Source organism: Heterocephalus glaber, unplaced genomic scaffold, assembly GCF_053883595.1.
Source record: "Heterocephalus glaber isolate CG9 unplaced genomic scaffold, H.glaber_assembly_v1.0 deba00001724, whole genome shotgun sequence".
NCBI classification, from domain to species: Eukaryota; Metazoa; Chordata; class Mammalia; order Rodentia; family Bathyergidae; genus Heterocephalus; species Heterocephalus glaber.
Window position 1 is genome coordinate 6,495,965 of NW_028258435.1, and position 20,255 is coordinate 6,516,219.

General features: G+C 53.4%; 1 protein-coding gene and 1 long non-coding RNA gene across 4 annotated transcripts in view; one reads left to right on the plus strand and one right to left on the minus strand.

Moving 5' to 3' along the window:
- The first annotated feature begins 971 nt into the window (after positions 1-971).
- LOC110346386 (uncharacterized) lies at positions 972-4,207 on the plus strand. Its single transcript, XR_015446734.1, has 2 exons — positions 972-2,105; positions 3,908-4,207. It is a non-coding gene; the product is annotated as an uncharacterized LOC110346386 (long non-coding RNA).
- A 2,655-nt stretch (positions 4,208-6,862) lies between these two features.
- The window catches only part of Eipr1 (EARP complex and GARP complex interacting protein 1), a 91,116-nt gene continuing 77,723 nt past the window's right edge, over positions 6,863-20,255 (minus strand). For all 3 annotated transcript variants that reach the window (XM_087199619.1, XM_021247223.2, XM_004868337.4), the window contains 4 exons: positions 11,308-11,444; positions 8,831-8,998; positions 7,498-7,665; positions 6,863-7,280 (listed from right to left, as the gene is read on the minus strand). In XM_087199619.1, coding sequence (XP_087055745.1) covers positions 7,106-7,280; positions 7,498-7,665; positions 8,831-8,998; positions 11,308-11,444 — 648 coding nt within the window. In that variant the 3' untranslated portion in view covers positions 6,863-7,105. The remainder of the gene's footprint in view (positions 7,281-7,497; positions 7,666-8,830; positions 8,999-11,307; positions 11,445-20,255) is intronic.

Below are 20,255 nucleotides of genomic sequence, written 5' to 3' on the forward strand. Positions count from 1 at the left end.
TGATGGGGAGGGCTCCGGGCATCCCGTCCTCTGAGAGCTGCTGCCATGGGGCCTGTGGTGGCTCCGTGCAGGTGACAGCTGCGGCCTGGGCTGGTTCAACCCACCTGGTGACCTCATGCCTGTCTCTGCAGAAGCCCTCAGCTGTGGCCCACGGCTGTGGCAGAGCAGACCAACAGCAGCTCCTCCTGAGGGCCCCGGCCTGTGGCAGCACCTGGGCAGGGCATGGAGGCGCCTTGTACGGGATGTATCACAGTGCTGGAAGGCAGGATGCCCGGGTCCTTTCATCTTCTGTCCCTCAAGTCCCTGACCAGGCCTCACCAGTGTCCGGGGGGCCAGAGCCAGGGTGCATCTGGCCATGTGGGCCCCACAACAGGCCATTACCACATGTGCTTCTCCTTCAACGGGGCAAAGCCCCTGTGGTAGGCAGAACGGGATTGTGGTTTCACTTGCGGGGACAAGATCTGGGCCTAAGGTCCCCAGGCTGCCACCTCCTAAGAAGACCCTGACTTTAAGAGGGCTGGTTCCAGCCCATCAAGGAGCTGCCCATCAGAACCAATGTACTATGAGCTTCTTCAGGAAACTGAGTCGGAGGGTCCTGGGAGAAGCATGGCTGGGAGATGGTCCTCCTCTCCCCAGATGCCCGCCCTTCTGGGGTGCTCACCTCAGGTGGCTTGGCTTTGCCCACGGATGAAGGCCAGGGATTCTCTTGCCTATCCCCCTACAGGCCCTAACTCGCCATCCCCACTGCCCGCCGGCCAGCACAGCCCAGCCCAGCCCAGTCCATCCCAAAGCCAGCCTGCTGGAGTGAACAAACTGTCCCTGCTGAGTCACCTCAAGCTGTCCCCTCCACTAGCAGCGCCTCTGTTCTGGACCTGCACAGTTCAGGGCGGGGCTGTCTTGGGGCAGCACTGTGACATGGCACCCACCTCTGTCCTCACAGACAGAAGGAAGAACTCCAGTCAAACCCCGAGGTTACTCCACAAAGGCAGAGTGGAGGTCAGCCAGCAGCACAGGGCAAAGCTGTCACAAGACTGCCACTTCCTCCTAGACAAATCAGCCACCAGGTCAAGCAAGGCGTGGCCCAGGCAGGGTCTCCCCGCTGGGGTCACCCAGATCTCACATCCTGCCCCAACTGTGCAGCATCGGGCATCCCCAGCCAGTGGCCAGGTCACAGAGGGCACAGGTTGAGGTGGGCACGTGGCTGCTAGATACGCAGCGAACACCTTTCTGCTTTATGGGAAGCCCTGATGTACGCAATTCCACCATCTCTGCCCAACAAACGTTTTAAGAACAAAAGGAAACACAGACCCCACAAGTCAGCCTGGGCTCACCCTCCTAGGCTGCTACTCCCTGATACTCACAGAAACCTTGGAAAGGGGGTCCAGCTCCTCTCCCTGTGGGGCCCCATACAGACCTGCTCAGCCACCTCCCCTGGGTCCTCACTGGAATCAGCACAAAGACACGAAGCTCTATCCCCCCTGCTGGCCTCTGGTTGGGACAGGAGGCTGAGAACCACAGGCTGCAGGCAGGGACACACCACCCCATGCCCTCCTCCTTTGTGGACACAGCAAGATGACAGCTCAAGTAATGTGTGTTTGATCGATTCGCTCTGGGTCACACAGCCAGGTCGCAGGATTACCAATTTACCAATTCCTTTCCATGCCTAACTCTCTCCTAACAAGGGCAGGCTGAGGTCAAGCCCCCATCCCCGCACTGAAGGTGGCAGGTCAAGGGCACAAAGCTGGGGTGATGGAAGCTCCCTGAGGGCCTTGACTCCCAGGCCGAAAAGGTAGTGTTTAACTGTGACTTGAGTGAGCTGGGGCTGCACAGGCACTGCACAGAGTTGCTTGGTCCAAGCACCAGACAGAGAGCCAGTGTCCTCTGCCACCATCCGTCCCACAGGAAACAGGGCTCTTTCCTCCCAAGTAGGGTGCAAAAGGCAGCACAGCTGGATTGGAGGTGCAGTCAGGAAGAGGCCCAAGTGGCCCCAGGGACAACAGTACAGTGGTTGCAGGCAGAGGAAGAAGAGAAGAGATGCGGCATGGAAGAGACCCTGCAGGGCCAGCACATGTGTCTGTTATGGCCCACAAATGGGGATGCCCATGGTAATGCAGGTGGGGTCACACCACAGATTCATGGGGTGTGGGCTAGGTCCCCTTAGGACGCCAAGCCCAGGAAACAGGAGGTCCTCATCCCCAGCTCCCCAGACAGGAAGCACAGGCCGCTCTAACTGCAGGCCTGGAGATGGGCTCTGTGGCCCTGTGTAGCCCCTAGGGGCACTTGTGTTTTGGGGGTTCTCTGTCAATTCTTAGGAAATAGCCTTCTAGTACCACTTTCTATCTGCAAGTCTCCATTTGCAGCACAAAATATCTTAACAAGGCTCTTGTTTTTAAATAGCCCAGTTTATGGCTTTCAATGTTTCAAAGTAATTAAGCTTCCATTTTTCACATATTTCACAAGAGCTCAGGTTGCAGGCAGTCCTACAATTATCCATCCATTCATCTAGCGTCAAGTACTTTATCTGAAGATAGATGATGGGCTTTGGGTTATTTCCTGGAGTTTTCCATAGATTTCTGCAAGCACTACAGAAAGGGAGAACCCAGCTCTAGAAATGTCCTGGGCTTGCTGGTCCCTCTTTTGGCCTCAAGAGGAAAGGTCTGATAGTGTCTACAGGCCTGACACTCTGAGACACGTGCCAGCACATCAGCCACCTGCACTGTACCTCCAAGAATCTCAAGTAATTGGAGAGGTCTTCGTGCTGCAGAATGCTCCACCTACAGCTCCACAGAGCTTAGCCATGGGCAACAGAAGATCTGGGCTTTGCAATTGACTCACTGAACTGTGGCTTATTTCATTTCATTGATAGTTTTTAGTTTTTTAATTTTTAAATTTGGCTCAGAAATTTCTCAAATTTATTTACATGTAGCTGGCCATCCATCTCACTTGCCCAGCCTGTCAACACCTACCCACCATCCATCTCTCATCTATCCATCATCCATCCATCCATCCACCCATCCATCATCCATCCACCCTTCCATCATCCATCCATCCATCATCCATCAACCATCATCCATCCATCTTTGGAATCACCTACCCATCCATTCACACACCCATCATGAATCTTTCTATCCACTTGTCCATCTATCCATCCACTTACCCATCACTTATCCATCCTTTCACCCATCCATCCATCCACCCATCCATCATCATCCATCCATCTCTGCAATCACTTACCCATCCATTCACACACCCATCAAGAATCTTTCCATCCACTTGTCCATCTATCCATCCACTTACCCACCACTTATCCATCCTTTCACCAATCCATCCATCCACCCATCCATCATCATCCATCCATCTCTGCAATCACTTACCCATCCATTCACACACCCATCATGAATCTTTCCATCCACTTGTCCATCTATCCATCCACTTACCCACCACTTATCCATCCTTTCACCCATCCATCCATCCATCCATGTAATCACCCACCCATCCATCCACATACCCATCCATGCATTCATGAATCTATCCATCTGCTTGTCCATCTATCCATCCACTTACCCATCCACCCATCCATCCACATATCCACCCACCCATCCATCCATGCATCCATGAATATAATCATTCACCTATCCACCTATCCATTCACCCATCCACCTATCCTTCTGTCCATCCATCCATCCACCCCCTTCACACCTTTAACAACCCATGCACATCTACCCACCTTCCATCCATCTACCCAATACAGCTTTTGAGTACCCATGTGCCATGCAGGCCCTGAACCAGATGCCAAGGGTACAATGATGAATAGAGAGGACAAGCTTCCTGTCCTCATGACATTTATGGTCTGGTGGGAGAATGAGCTATAACATTAACGTTTACCTCTCTAACTGCTACGTTCTAGGGTGGGAAACAGGAGACAGAATAACATGGAAGATCTGCTTTTGATCAGTGGTCAAGGAAGGCTCCTGTGAATGTAAACTGAGGCAAGAAAGACAAGAAGAGTCAACTAGGAAAACACCCCAGAAGGAACAGAGCACACAGTGAGAAAGTGCACCCACCCTGTGCCTTAGTTCCCAGACCCAACTCCCCACTTCAAAGAGGGTCCATTTGGACCCCGGAGACAGACCCCTCTTGCTGTGTCCACTCCCAGCACCAGGCCTGGGTCCTCCTACCAAACAAGGATGAGCCTGTCTCTGTTTTATTGTTTTGTTTTGTTTTCGGTGGTACTGGGGTCTGAACCCAGGGCTTCCCATTGAGTTACATTCCCAGCCCTTTTAATTTTTTATTTTGAGACTCAATTTTGCTTAAGCACCAAACCAGGCTCGGGGTTGTGATCCTCCTGTCTCAGCCTCCCAGAGTTCTGGGATGACAGGTCCTTATAACAGTTCTACAGGCATTTGTGGGAATGGCTGTGACTCCCCAAGGTAGCAAACCACACACAGAGCCCCGAATGCTGTTCAGCATCCAGGTGTGAGCCGCAGAGGAAGAGGGTGGGTTGAGTGACAGAAGGAATGTTCGGGAAGGCATGACGAGTTCCTGGCCCAGGCTGCAGAGGCCAGGGAAGGTGAGGGGTACAAGAGAGAGCAATGACCCCAGGGCCCATGCAGAGGCCGTGCTCTGGTGACTGCAGGCAGCAGGGATGGATGCTGGAGGGGCTCTGGGAATCAGCACCTTCTGGATCTGGGAGCGACCATGTGTCAACTCACTCAGTCCTGTGACAGTGGCTCAGGGTTGCTCTGGGCTCACACTGTGGCTGCTTCTCACAGAGGGCGAGGACATTCACACTCAGTAGCCTGAGCAGAACCCATTCTGCTGATGAACAAGTCCCATGCTTTGAGCTCTGGGACTTGGGAATCTCAGGCAGGGTCTGTGGCCTGTAGCTCAAGTTCCCTTTGTTCATGGATAGAGTTGGAAGGGGTCAGGCAGCTGGTGTGACAGCCTCTGAGATGTGGCCTTCAGGAGACAGGGGCTCAAGGTGCAGAGCGGGGGTACAGGCCTGGTGAAGTGACACCAGCAGGAGGGTGACCAGGCTGCAGGTGCAGGGCAGGTTGGAGCTGGAGGAGGTGGCCAGGCTGGGCCAGGACTGTGACACAGAGCCCAGGCTGAGCAGGAGATTTGCTGATGGGGTGCTTGGCTGGGTACCACACCTTCCCCTGGGGAGGGAGCTCTCACCAGATGCATAGAGACCACAGGCCACACACCTTTGCTGGCAGGGCCAGAAGGGGCCCTGGGCCACATGCTGGTGGGCCCAGAGCCAGGAACACAGATGCCCCTTGCTTGGGGCTGACGAGGACACCCTGGAGCGACTTCCCGTCCTTAGTACTGGTGTAGATGCCACGGGGCCCCCTGTAGCCTCACAACCAATGGGGTTTTCCTGCACATGGGAAGAACCTGGCCCAGCAAGGTTGAAGGCAAAGGACAAACAAGATCGGCACTTTAGAGGGAGAGGTGGGGCACTGGGGTCTTCTGCAGGCTCACCACACTGGAGTCACTCAGTTCCCAGGCTCCAACAGCCCTGTACCCAGGCGGAGCAGACACAGCCAGGATAGTGGGGTTCTCAGACGTGGGATGGGGGACAAGTCGGGGGTCCACACAAGCACATCACAGTGACCTTTGCCTGTTTGATCCCAACCTTGTGGCTGATGGTCCTTGTGCTGCTCAGTCGGAGACCAGGCACCCGGGTCAGGCCAGCCCATGAGACTTCTCCTTCCCAGGTCCCAGTAACATGGGCTAATGTCACCACTGAGTTTTGCCTGCACCAGGGCTGTGGTGCTCGGAAGAGGACACTCTTTCATAAGGCCCTGGCTGCCCTGGCCAGCCCCGCACAGAGGAGGTACAGGAGCTTAGCTCGGGGTCTCACCTGGGCATGCTGGGAATTCGGCACACAGGACACCACGTGAGCTATGTCCTCACCCAGCTTCTGTCTCCTTGTCACCTCAAGTGAGCCGCAGGAGATGCATCCCATGGCAGACATGGCACTGCGGCTGGCCTGGAGCTATAACCTGCACAAAGCCACTGGCCACATGGCCTCCCAGTCCTCGAAGCAGGGACACTGTCCATGAAGGGCAAGGACAACACTGTGTCCCATATCTGAAAGTCAGCAGCGGGTTGTGAATCTACTTCGGGGCTGGGGGTGTAGTGCCCCAAGGCCCTGGTTTGATCCCCAGCACTCTCAGAGACAGGTTTATCACACCCCTTGCTGGATGAGTGAGTGTTCCCTTCCTCTCTGACAAATCGAAGGGGACACCTGCAGCCTTTCTCTCCTGTCCCAGGAGGGGCAGCACCAGAGGGATGACAACTTGGGGTTTCAGACAGAGGTGGTGAAAGGAGCATCAGCCGTAGAGCTGTCGGGGCCCTGCCAGCTCCCATTACAGGCAGGGAAACTGAGGCATCAAGTGGAGAAGCAGCACCTGCTGGACACCTGGCCAGGTGGGTATCCACATCCATAGCCCTGACAGCTTATCTGGGTGGGCTGGGCACTAGGCAAGTGGGACTCACAGAAAGAGCTGTGGACACAGCTGTGCGTGCAGGGCCAGAGCTCCAGAGGAGAGGGCCGATGGCAGCGTGAGTGTATGTGGTGGTGGCCTCCGAGGATCTGGCCCAGTCCTGACCCCCGGGACAGCAGAGAGCCTGACACAACCCAGGACAATGCACAGAAGCTAGGGGAGGCCGGAGCCGAGCAAGAGCTGCACCACAGGCAGACCCGGCCCCAACACAGCCCCACTCCCAGGCTCCAGGCCCTACCTGGGACGGCGCCATGGAGACGGCGCTGAGTCACCGTGTTCTGTCCATGTGGGGACAGGTGAGCCCACAGGAGGGAGGGCCGAGGCCCTCAAAGACGGAGCCGGAGCCTACAGAGGTTCTGCTCACTTTATTTCCTTTGTAATCTCAGGAAAAAGACGAGTTAGCATGGGGCACAGGATGGTGGGGAAAGAGAGGCAGAGTGGGCACTGAGCAGGGCCCGTGGGCAGGGGCTGGTCCAAGTCACCCACGGAGCTGCTGTTAGACTATGGAGAGGGACAGATCTGCAAAGGAATCACCTCCATGGCTGCAGAGCTGAGGCTGTGCCCGGGTACTGACGGGGACGCCGCAGAAAGAGCTAGAGCAGGATGTGGTACTTGAGCGCCCTGGGAACCCTGTTGATGACCAGCCTCCCGTCGTAACTCAGGGATGCAAACAGCCACGGGTCAGCCGAGGACCAGTCAACGGCATACACACTGTCCTCATGCTCCTCATAGGTCGCGATGACATTGTCCTGCAGCGGCTCCTTACTCCTGCCACCCAAGGGAGACAGCTGTGAGCACCACACAAGGGTGGCCGAGGCTGCCCTGGGAGGGTCTCTGGGCCAGGGGGTCTTGTGCGCCCCCTGCAGGAGCTCTGGGCCCACGACCCGCCCCGACTGCAGCACAGAAGGGGATGTCCCCTACCCACAGGAGCCCTCTAACAGACACCCAGGGACCAGGGACACTGCGTCTGCTGTGGGGCCCTTACTTCTCCTCTGCATGGTGCTCCTCCTGGTCACTGACGTCGTCGTCATCCACCAGGTGGCCAAAGGGCTCCGAGGAGATGGACACCATGTTGGACAGGATAACCCTGCTGTCGCTGCTGCCGGTGAGCACCAGCTGGTCATGGGAGTGGTTGTAGCGGACGCTCCACACCCTGCAAGGGCACGGAGGCTGTTGGGATGGTCGGCAGGAGGTGACCCTGACAGACTGGGTGGACTCGGGGCAGCGGGTCTCCAGCCACATGTCAGGGCTGGTGTCAGGGATTCTGCAGCGGGCACGAGGCCAACTGTGTGTTGCCCTACAATACTCTCCTGGGTGCCAGCAAGCAGATATGAAGGACTAAATGTCAGCTCATAAGGCAGAGGACGGGGAACCACCACTCGGCACTCCAGATGGCCGCTCCAGAATCCCAGACAAAGCTGCTCTCACAGGAAAGCACAGAGATGAGCAACAACTGGAGCACCGAGGAAAGTCCCACAGTACCTCAGTGTCTCGCCAGGGGACGCTGGCTCAGGCTGGCACCACAGCCTCAGGCCCAGGAGCCTGCCAAGCCCAGCCTCCTGGCCATGCCAAGGCTACAGCAGGCCCTGTGGGCAGGGGGCCACACATCCGTTCTCTGCCCATGGGTCCTTGGGGCCACAGAGGGAGCAGGCCGCTGTGCAGTGCCCCTGCCCACCAGAGGGAACCATGAGAGCTGGCTCCTCCTCTTCTGGGCTTCCCCACCATGTACCTGCGTGAACACACTCACACGCACACATGCACCTTATAACACAGAAAAGGACGCATCCCTTATGCGCTATTCTACAGCATGGTCCTTTTACTCACTTAGCAAAAGTACCCAGTGTAGGGTAAATATTGAGATGATATTCTGGAGGAATGAATGGTTCCGGGTGTCCTCCCACATTCATCTGTACACTAGCACCCCTCACTCTTCCTGACAGCAGCAGCATCTCCACGGCGTGGATGTCACCTAATTTACTCAAACCTATCCCCTAGTGATGGACATTTGGGCTGCTTCCAGTTTTCAGGCACTGCAAACAATGCTGCGTGAACATCTGTGCACATTTATTTTTGCATACTTGAACCGGCACTGTTTCAAGAGAAAACAGAATCTAATGTTTCTCTTCTTTTCCTGTGCTTATAAATCACATTCGGATTCGGAATTAGTGTTTCTTTAGGAAAAATAAAACTGGGTTGATTGAATGATTCACAGCAGCACAAACGAAGCTGGTTTGTGCCTTTCCAAATGGTAAAGTAATTAGCAAAATAAATTACATAATCCCTGCTTCCCTAATGTGCACGCAGACGAGTCACTGTACCAGTGGGAGTGCTCCTCCAGGGTCCTGACAGGCTCCGTGACATTCCGGGTGTCCCAGAACTTCACCTTGCAGTCGTCCCCACAGCTTGCTAAGTAGTACTGCTTGTTAGGATTGAAGTCGAGGTCGCGCACCAGCTGTCCGTGGGCGTTCTCGATACAGTAGATCTGGCTGGGGAGGGAGAAAAAACAGCATGGCGCCTGAGTTACATGCCGGGCATGGCTCCTTCTCTCAGGGCTGTGCCCAGTGTGGGCGCCTGGGTCCCCTCCCCACTCCTCCCCTGCACGGCAGGCTGGGGATGTGGTGTAGAGCCAGAAGCCTCTGCAGCAGTAAGGTGGCTCTAGTGTCCCAGGAACACAGCAGAACCCTGGGCAAGTTGCGGAAGTGGCGCCAGCTTGCTGCAGTCAGAATGTGACCTGTGTCTTGAGAGTGAGAGGGACGTAACTGCCACAGGAGCTGGGACAGGCTTCTCTGGAAGGACAGCAATGGGCTGTGGAAGGGTGTGGCGAAATCAGAAAGGGAAAGGAAGAAAACCAGGGAAGGAGCCAGAACAGAGTGCACTGCGGTATCGGGAGGAGAGACAGAGACAAAGCTGGAAAGGCTACGAAAACCAAGGAGACGGTGGCGCTGTCAGCACTGGGTTTGGGGTTCAGCTGTCCACAGCCCTCAAGGTGCAGCCGCTGGAGGGCCTGGGGTGAGCTTCGGGAGAGGAGTTTGAAATGAGCCACAGGGTGATTTAGGTGCATGTGCTTCCATCCACACACACGCACACACATACACACATGCGTAAGAGGGCACAGACATGCTTACGTGCACACATACAAGCATGCACATACTCACACATATCTAATGTGGGGCCAGATCCCCTGCTTGGCCGCCCTTCACGGAGCCTGAGATCAGAATACCCTGCCCATGGCGGCTCCTTCTGGGGCCGTGTGCCCCGCACAGGGGCGGCTCACCAGGGGAGCCGGGACAGCGGGGACACCGGGCTGGGCCTCACACTGGCCTGCCTGCCTCTCACCCAGGTGGAGCCCAAGCATCGCCTGCCATCCCTCACTTGCGTGCCATCCTGGCTCCGGGGAGCTCCAGGCCTCGTGACGTCTCTCCTGGGTCAGAAGCCACGTGGGGCCTACTCTCCAGCCCAGATGAGCTGACCCTGTCATCTTCCCGTGCTGGACCTCCCTCCCCGAAGACATTTAAATCTGGGACTGGCTTTTACAGCCTCTACCTTTTCAATGCTTTAATACTTTTTTCCCTAAAATAAGAGACCCCTAAACTTGAATATATCTCAAGGGAAACAAGCAAAAGGTATGAAATTAAGCTGAGGCACATTCTGCCCACTGGATGGGCAGTCGTACATGCGACGATTACTACCGGAAGGTCAGCTGCCTGCTCTGACACAAACCCCTAACACCGTCTGCACAAAACACCCCAGGCATCCTGGCTAGGTGACAACCGCTGTCACAGAGAAAGGGCAGAGGGGCAAGGCCTCTCCCTCCTGCAGCCCCACATACTGCGGGAGTCAGCGTCTTGTCCCAGGTCACCTGGCGAAAGAGGTCACCACAGGATGCTACCAATGATCACCGCATGCACCTGTTTTCTGCCTGTCGGTCGGTCTGAGGCTTTCTTATTACATCCTTCAAAGAGCAGTGAGGCCAGGAGACAGGACCACAGGACAAGGAGACCTAGGCCTGTGAGGGATAGCACCGTGGTCTGCACTGCTCGGCTGCCAGCAACACAGGGAAGCTGATCCCCACTTTGTTCAGAGCTGCATGGGCTCAGGACTGGTGACTGTTTATTTATTAGCCCCTGGGTTTTCAGAGGGGCCTCGGAACTAGATTTACAGGTAAGCCCCCACCCGGGAAGCAATGCGAGTTATTGCATGATATCCGTCTCTTCGGCTCAGTGATCAATTATGGTGTGCTGAGGGGATAAACTGCATCTTTAAAAAGCTTGTGCGGGTGCCCGTCGCCATAGCAACAGACATCCCACCATCACTCCTGTGCCTATCAAAATCACAACTGGAACAGAAAAATAGCTCTTGTTTGTTCCATTAGAACTGTGGTGGTTGCAGATAATTACTTAAGTGACAAAATATGATTACCCCGCAGGTATGTCTCTTGAAAGCCCGGAAACGGTCAAGGACAACTCCGTGAGGAAGACTTCGCCGGGGGGACTGCAAGTGCCACCTGACTCATGTGGAGATGGAGTGTCCTTGTCACCGTGTCACTCATGAGCATCGTTAAACCCTGGCTGGAGCCGACTCGGGGACAGCGTCACAGCAGCACGCGGTCCACTGGAGGCACAAGGCCTGCACGCAACGGGTGTACGAGAGTGTTGGGGTGAAGATGGTTTCCCACAGGTCAGAGGAAGACAGACACACCACGTGCCCCCAGGTGTGTCTGGCTCTCAATCCCCTCTGCGCTGTCCGAGTCCCCTTAGGGAAGGGGCAGGGGGAAGCAGGGCTGAGGGTCACTGACCTCATGCTGCGCGTGTCCCAGCCACGGAGCGTGGTGTCATTGGCAGTGGCCACCTGGGTGCAGTTGTGATGCGGGCTCCAGCGTCCCGAGGTGAACCTCAGCTGTCCCTTCCCTTCCAGGGATGCAGAGCCGGCCAGCTGGGGACACCAGGGTATGGTCAAGGGAAAAAGGAGAGAAATTTGAACTCTTCACAAAAAATTCAAAAGGACATCCTACGCTCTCAGATTTTATGGAAAATAATTATTAGGATAACTAGGAAGCTCTTCATTTTCCTCCCTGAAAAAGACTGAACTTTATTGGAGGGGAAAAAAAACTATAATAGTGAGAACAGCAAAAAATAGAAAGCATATTAATAGACCTCTATTACAGAAGACTTGCTCGCAAGGGTGCGATTAGAGACAATCAGCTCAAACTTGAAGAAAACAATATGAAATAACTCAAACATCTGGTTTCCCCAAGACAGACACAAAGAGTCCACATGGCCAGTTGTGGTAACAAAAGGACCGACATATTCAGCTTAATCAAATACTGTTCCCAATTCACTTCCTCTCCCGCCCTGCTCCAGAGGTCCCCGAGACCCTTACCAGACCCCACAGGCCTGGGAAGAACGCTCCCTCCTGGCCCGCATTTCCCCACCCACCTGGGATCTTGTGCACAAGGCCCGTCACACTGGCTGTGCTGGTCCTTCTGTTTCAGGTCTGAGTACCTCACGCGGCGACTTCCAATGGCAGAGGGCCCAGAGGGTGGCACACACTGTGCCCCTCTCAGCTGCCCCACAGCGTACGCCAGCACCCATCGCTTTACTCAGACTCTCAGAGCCAGGCGAGCAGCTACTGGCCATGCACCCTGGGTGCTGGGGAGGTGAGGACAGCCCAAGTGCCCAGCTTGGACCTCGGGCACCAGCAGCCAAAGGCAGGCTGAGGGGAGTCTGGCTGGAAGCCGCAGCACTGAGGGGGTGGGCAGGGTGGAAGGGACGGGCTCTCTGGAAAAATTCACGAGGTCACTAACAAACAGGAAGAAGGGAGGAGGAAGGGCCAGACCAGGGGACACAGAGACCACAGTCCCGTGGCTGGGGCCACTGCAGTGTGGGACAGGCTGACAGAGTGGAGGTACAGCGTGAGGGGCTGTGTCGGCGCAGAGGCCAAAGCCTCCAGCACGCAGGTGGTGGGCAGCACAGCGTCAGGAGCCCAGAGCCTGGCCAGGTGCTCGGGGAGCGTCTGTGGGCCACTGTGGGCCACTCCTGTCACTTGTGGGGCAGGACAAACAGCAGCAGCTGCCCATGGACCAGGGCCAGACAGCAGTGGTTGACAACTGCAGGCTCCATAGAGGAGGCCGAGCTCCTCACAGTTCAGTGGGGATGGTGCTGAGCGTGCAGGGAGGGGAACAGGGCAGTGGGAAGCTTGCAGCACCCGGGGGACAGTTAGGGAAGCCAGTGACGGACGTCAGAGTAAACCTCACTGCAGCTGCAATGGGATGGTTACCGTGGAGGAGGGCCAGGGCGACGTTGTGTCAAGAGCTAAAAAGGACCCTACAATACACATTCTCAGACACAGGGTGGTTGATCTTGGCTTTCAACTGTGCAACTTAGAGTCGGGTCAATGCTTTAACCTCCATACTGATAATACAGAGAAATCTCTGTAGTATCCCCTTCAGGTTAAAAAAAAGTCAGAGTGTTTCCAGATGCTATTTCAATTTGTGAGGACTCACAGTTATGAGGTTAGTGATTACTCTTCAATGACAATGGATGTGCTAAAAATACAAGATGGCCAAGCGGGAATGAAGAAAAGGCTGGCCATGTTTTCGAACTAGTCAACACTGGGCTCTAATCAACTTCCCGTTAAACACACGAGTCCGTACCGAACTCTTCAGGAAGATGGGACTTAGGTCGCCAGAGTCAGTGTCATCCCGTGCTCTCCAATGGCCATCTGTCCTGGCTCTGTGCAGACGCCCTGGTGACGTCAAATTGGCCAAGCTAAGCTCTGCCTGGAGCACCCAACGGCAAGGCAGCTGGGGAAGCAGAGGTTGGCGGCCAGCAGTGGCCAGGACAGCCCTGAGGACCCCACCAGGCCTGGTGGCCAGACAACTCCCTCCCTGAGCAGCTCTGAGACCACACGGTCCACGATGCTCACTTCTGTCTCGCTGGCTGTGGCAAAGCCACTCTGCAGAGGCTCACAGGGCAGGAATAGGGGATGGGGGATCTTGGGCCAATAGCCAGTGAGGAACTGGGAAACAGCCCTTGTCCGGCCACTCAAGACCAGCCCTGTGCCCTAGAGCCACAGCAGGGACCAGGAAGCAGGTGTTCCCTGACCACAGACCCCGAGACCCTCTAAGACTTCATGACGGGGCCAAGCTGCGGTGGCCCGAGATCTGGAGCAGCCCCGGGTAACAAGCATAGGCTGCGAGAAACAGGCGACTTTGTGGCCACCTGTGAGGTCAAGAGGAGGCAGGAGGACGCTGGAGGCACAGGAGGTCACTTAGTGATGGGCTCTGTCCCTCCTTACTTTACAGGTGGGAAGACCAGACCGGAGAGGGACAGCAACGCACCCCGGGTCACACAACCAGCAAGAGGCAGACACAGGAGAGGCAGACACGGGCCTGGCCCCTGGCTCCACTGCTCATCTGGGAATGCATGTGCTCCCCAAGCAAAGGGAACTGTCCCCACAGGCCCAGACTCCAAAGGTACGGTTTAACAAAAGCCCGAGAGGGATTTCACACGCATTTCCGAGGGACTGTGCAGGGGAGGCGGCGTGGTTAGTCGTAAGGTTCATCAATCACAGTTTTGGGTTTCCTGGTGACTCAGGGAGTGACAGAACTCAGCAAGGACTCCACGGGGCGCCATGTACACGGTGATCTGGTTTGCAGCATTAAAGAGAAATATTCAGTGCTTCCTGGTCCGGGCGGGATGATGAAAGATGCCCCACAAACGTCTTCAGACAGGATGTGGCTGACGCCGGGCGGGAAAAGAGAACACAGCTCCTCATAGGCACAGCGCTGCGACCCATGTACCCTCCTGTAGTGCACACGGCGCACATCAGTGGAGCCCCGGCACGAGGCTTCCAAAGACAAAAGCTGTCCTTGCTGCCATCGGGGGCCAGCAAGCTGAGAGGAGAGCAGCCAGGAGTGCGGGGCTGCATCCACAACAGACTCCTACACACCGGACACTTGGACCAAGCCCAGTGAGGCCAGCGAGGAAGCCACAGCAGAAGGTGACAAATGTCAGGAATGCGGTGCTCAGTGCAAAGAAGGCATGAAGCACCCTGCAAATGCACCCCAGCTATGAGCTGTGTGAGGCAGGGGTGTGCTTATGCGAAAGCCGTGACCACCGTACTGAGCCACTTCCTGTCCTCGGGCCGGGGACTGCTCAAGGCCATGCATGACAAGCTTGTTCCCTTCACCAGTGACCAGCTTAGGCACGACATGGGGTGGTGGCCGACACCTGGATAGAGGCCCTTCTGGGAAGGGATTTCTTATGAAGAGAAATGAACACAGAAACCAGCTTTCTCTTGCCTGGTGCTGTGGGAGTCTGGATGTGATGACTGGAGCAGCTGCAGTCACCTTGCGGTCATAATGGCAGAGTAGAAAGGAGTGAAGTACATAAGTCCTTGATGATGGGCAGAAACTGAACTAATCACCTTGGAATCACTTTATTTGCATGTTTTTTGTGACAGCAGATAATAAAACTTCCTTGTTGGTTAAGCCATTTCTTTTTTTGTTTGTTTTGTTTTGTTACTGGGGATCAAACTTGGGACCTTGTGCTTGCGAGGCAGGCGGTGGCACCACCAAGCTAAATCCCCAGCCCTGTTTAAGCCATTTCTTGTAGCTTACAGTCAAATGAATGCATCTTACCTGCCACCCTTACAAGACCTGGCTGGAAATGACCCCTCTGGGCCTTGTCCTTGGCTCTCCGACTGGGAATTCCAGGGCCAGCTTTGAACAGAAACACCCAGCACCTGACTAGCTCTGCCTCTGAGTTACTCGAGTGTCTCTGAGGCTCAGCTTCCTCTCCTCTAATTCACGTGTACAGCCATGCAGGGTCACAAGGACTAAATGAGGTATGCATGTCGGGTGGCCAGATGACATCGGGCACATGGGAGGGAGCCACGAGGGCCTGGCCACAAGAGGACTGATGCTGTCCTCTGAAATGCACAGTGTGTGCAGCACCTCTGTGATCATATCCAGGCAGTGGAAGTGGAAGTCCCTGGAGAGTCCTCGAGGCCTGTTGCTACCTTCAGGACACCAGAGGAAAAGATCCAATGAGAAGTGGGCTTGCGTGACAGGACCCCAGCTGCCATGGCTCCTGTTAGGACAACAAAGCTGTCCTCATTCTGGAGAAAGGGCAGAGGTGGGTCCTGCCAGGGTCACAGGCCCAGGGCCGGGTAGGTGGCACTATATATCCAGTCACATGGGACACACAGACCTCTTGGCTGGGATTGCTGCACCTCATCAAGGGGACTTGGCCCCTGGGAAGACATGTGCAGAGCTGTGCTAAAAAGCAAGCAGCTCCTCCTGGACAGCAGGAGTCTTCCCGTACTCAGAAATCCGGGGAGAGGATTCGGGGTCATTTTCACATATTTTTAGTTTAATTGAAAAAAGACTCAATTTGTAGGCAAAATAGCACCAAAACCTCTGCTTCGCAGACCCATGAGTGTGGTGTGACCTCGTCCCACCCACAGCCAGGAGGGCCATGCATGCAGATGTGCAAGTTTTTCCCAAGATAGACTCAGATATAAAACTTATTCCTGAGACACCAACTGGGCATGCGAGAGGTGTCAAAGAGGTATCCTAATACAGTAGATTCTTTGCATAGGGAAAAACACCTTTCACGAAGAAATGCACAGAGACAATGGCAGTACATGGTGTCCGTCATAGCTGAGCTGGGATCTGATCATCACCTGCTGGCTTTGGGGATGGCCACTTCATCACAAAGCAAACACAGAAGGCTTTCTGGTACTTCAATTCCATTCCTCTGTACTCACATCTGCACTGGGATCTTCTTGGTGACTGACATCAATAATCCAGTTTTGAAGAGCTTGTATTACACAACACATATATGCATGCATCCGTCTATCCACACACACATGCACCTAGCCATCCATGCACACATGCATCCATCCCTCTCCCATCTGTCTACCCATCCATGTGTCTATCCACACTTCCATGCACCCATGGATCCATCTCTCATCCATCTATTCATGTACCCATGCTTCTATCCACACGTCCATCTATCTACATACTCGTGCATCCATTTACACATCTATCCATACACCCATATACCCACCCATCCGTCCACACCCATGCATGGGTGTACGGATGAATGGATGTATGCATGGATGGAGGGATGCATGAATGGACTGAGGTGTGGATAGATGCATGGGTCCATGGCTGCATGGATGGATATGTGGCTGCATGGGTATATGGATGCATGGATGGATGCTTGAATTTATGCATGGATTGATGTGTGGATAGATGCATGGCTACATGGTTGGGTGCATGGGTGCATGGATGGATGCATGGGTGCAAGATGTGTGGACGGATGGGTGGGTATATGGGTGTATGGATAGATGTGTAAATGGATGCACGAGTATGTAGATAGATGGACGTGTGGATAGAAGCATGGGTACATGAATAGATGGATGAGAGATGGATCCATGGGTGCATGGAAGTGTGGATAGACACATGGATGGGTAGACAGATGGGAGAGGGATGGATGCATGTGTGCGTGGATGGCTAGGTGCATGTGTGTGTGGATAGATGGATGCATGCATATATGTGTTGTGTAATACAAGCTCTTCAAAACTGGATTATTGATGTCAGTCACCAAGAAGATCCCAGTGCAGATGTGAGTACAGAGGAATGGAATTGAAGTACCAGAAAGCCTTCTGTGTTTGCTTTGTGATGAAGTGGCCATCCCCAAAGCCAGCAGGTGATGATCAGATCCCAGCTCAGCTATGACGGACACCACATACTGCCATTGTCTCTGTGCATTTCTTCGTGAAAGGTGTTTTTCCCTATGCAAAGAGCCGAGCTCCATGACCAGAGAACCAGAGGACACCGAGTGCTTGCGACTCCGAAGGGAAAGCTGGTCTGAGAAGGCTTGGTCCCTGGGATTCCAAACTGAGCCAGGACAGCATGGAGTCCGCACAGCTCACCACTAGGATGCTGGGCCTTGCCAGGGCAGCAGGGATGGAGGAAGGGGCAGCTGTGCTGTGGGTGTGGGGAGAGGAAATCACCGCACCACACACTCAGTTCTGCTGTGAACCTCAAACCACTCCACACACTAAAGTCTGCTTTGAAAAGATGGAAAAGCACTGTTCCGCAAAAGTCCCCACTAAAAAGGCAAAAAGACAAGTGACAAAAGAGAGAGAATCCAGATGGGACTGCGTCGGGGAGAGGGGCTTACGGGAAGGAACGTCTCCCGTTTCAAATTCTGGACAGAAAATGTCTAACAATGCCACGTCCCTGAAACACATCTGTTCTTTCAAAGAGACGTGGCTGTGTGCGAATGTCGTCAGGCGGACAGTGTCCCCTGCAGCCCATCTTTGAGAGAAGCCTGTGTCCTGCGTGGACAGACACCCTCTCTCTGTGTCCTCGGCCACTGAGAGCTTTGGGACAAGGAGGTGAAGAGGGAGGCTGTCCCCTCTGCCTTGCTCGGTCCTGGACCCCACAGCCCACTCCCTGCCTCCTGGGGGCTCTGCTAATGATTATAAATGGCAAACAGTCTCCAATTTAATTGCAAAGGGTAATGATGCAGGGAGCATAAGATTAGATTCACCATGGAAGGCAATATCCTCAAACAATAAAAAAAATGAGAAGCCAGAGTGGGGAGGCTGAAATCGATGGGAAGGTTCTGTATTAAATACCACAGTGGAGGGGGTGCAGAGGGGTATTGACAGAACTGCTGACAGCAGATAAAAAAGGAAGAGAGAAAACTAAATTGATCTCTGTAGAAGATAAGTTACAGATTAATCACCCTACCATGAAATGCTTCAGAGATGGCCTGGGTGTGCAGACACCTTCACCACGTGATTACAGTGCCACCCTGCCCAGCACCAGTGCGGGACATGGGTCTCTCAGGCACCCGGCTTGGGGGAGTGTGACCACAGTGTGGTCCTCTCAGCTGTTCCCAGGGTGGGGCCCAGGACCCGGCATGAGCTGCATTGGTCATTTGCATGGGACAAATGCACAGGTCAAATGCATGAGACAGCGTTTCTCCTCTTTCCGCAGCTTCCAACAGCTGCAGCACAGCTGGAGGGAAGGGCTGGAGGGCTCTCCTTCCACCATGCCCGGACTTTCTTCGGTCTCTGGAGGGCAGAAGGTCACCACCATGTCATTGCCCCTGCCCCTGAAGGTGTCCCTGGGCCAATCTCATGACTGAGTCTGCTTCAAGCTTCCTGCTTTACCTTGAAAACTTGTGTAAAATTTGGATTCTGCTACATGCTATGGGAATCTGATTTTTAAATAAAAACAAGTTTTCCTTGAGCACTATTAGTGCTCAAGGAAAACAGGCCAACTCTCAGTTTTGCATGGAAGGTTGTGACCATTCAGCTTTTAAACTTTAACAAGTCACTTAATATTTTTAAAAGTCCAACCTCTATGCCACATATTCATAACAACCAATCATTACTCATGTCATCTCTTTAACCCAGAGCATCAAGGAAAGGATTTATTAATATTGTAAAGCATCACAAGGGAAAAGAGCAAAGTAAGCATCACAGTAGCAAATAAATATAATGCAAGGCTGTCACTAAAGAAATCTACCTGACAGATACAGTTCTCAGTTCCCTGAGACCAGCGGAGGTAATGGGCCTGTGAATACAGGAAGTTAGGAGGTCTCATTTCAATTTCTCAGTATTTCCTTTTCCGAAAGTTATTACTTTGGAATAAACAAGTACAGTGCAATTATGAATGCATGGGGTTTTTTGTTTTTGTTTTTGTTTTGGTACTGGGGATTAAACTCAGGATCTTGTGGTTGTGAGGTGCCACTGAGCTAAATCCTCAGCCCTTGAATGCATGTTTTAAAAAACACATTTTAGGACCAGGGATTTAGCTCAGTGGTTCTGCTGCCTGCCTCGCAAGTGTAAGGACCTGAGTTCGATCCCCGGTACCAAAAAATACATAAATAGATAGATAGATAAATAAATAAATAAATAACACATTTTAAAAGAGAAAATTTTACAGGCTGGGCAACCTAGTGACTTAGCGAGACCTGTCTCAAAATACAAAAGGGCTGGGGATGTAGCTCAGTGAGAAGGCCCTAGGTTCAATCTCTGGTATCACAAAAAACAAACAAACAAAAAGTCAGGTGCAGTGGTGCACAGATATAATCCCAGCACTGGGGGGGCTGAGGTAGGAGGGCTGCAGCAAGTTTGAGGAAGCCTGGACTACACGAGTTCAAGGTCAGCCTGAAGTGAGACCCTGTTTCAAAAATCAAAGCAAAAAAGAAGATATTAAGGACTCAAATACATACCAGTATTTATGCTATGGAAGACAAAATATTCAAAATGATGAATGTATTATTTTTATGACTCAGGCAAATACATTAAAAAGCCAGTTAACATTGTAAAGTTAACATTTTATAAATGCTCCTACTTGAAAGTGTGATATTGGCAAAATATATGTTAACCACTTACCAGTCCAATTATTTAAATACAGGATGACCGAAATTTGCATATGGTTTTTTCACCAATTTTTATAAGATAATATAACAGGAAATATAAAAACGAAAATTGTATCAAATTTATTCAATACAAGAATTGACTGGTTGAAATGACACCTGCCTGAGTGACGCTGGGATAGTCAGTGTGCAAAGGCACTGCCTGAGTGATGCTCGGGCTAAACTGTTAAGTGGTTACGAAGCCACTTATCACGAAGCCATGTATGGTGGTGCATGCCTGTGATTCCAGCACCTTGGGAGGCTGAGGCAGGAGGTTTGCAAGTTCAAGCCCAGC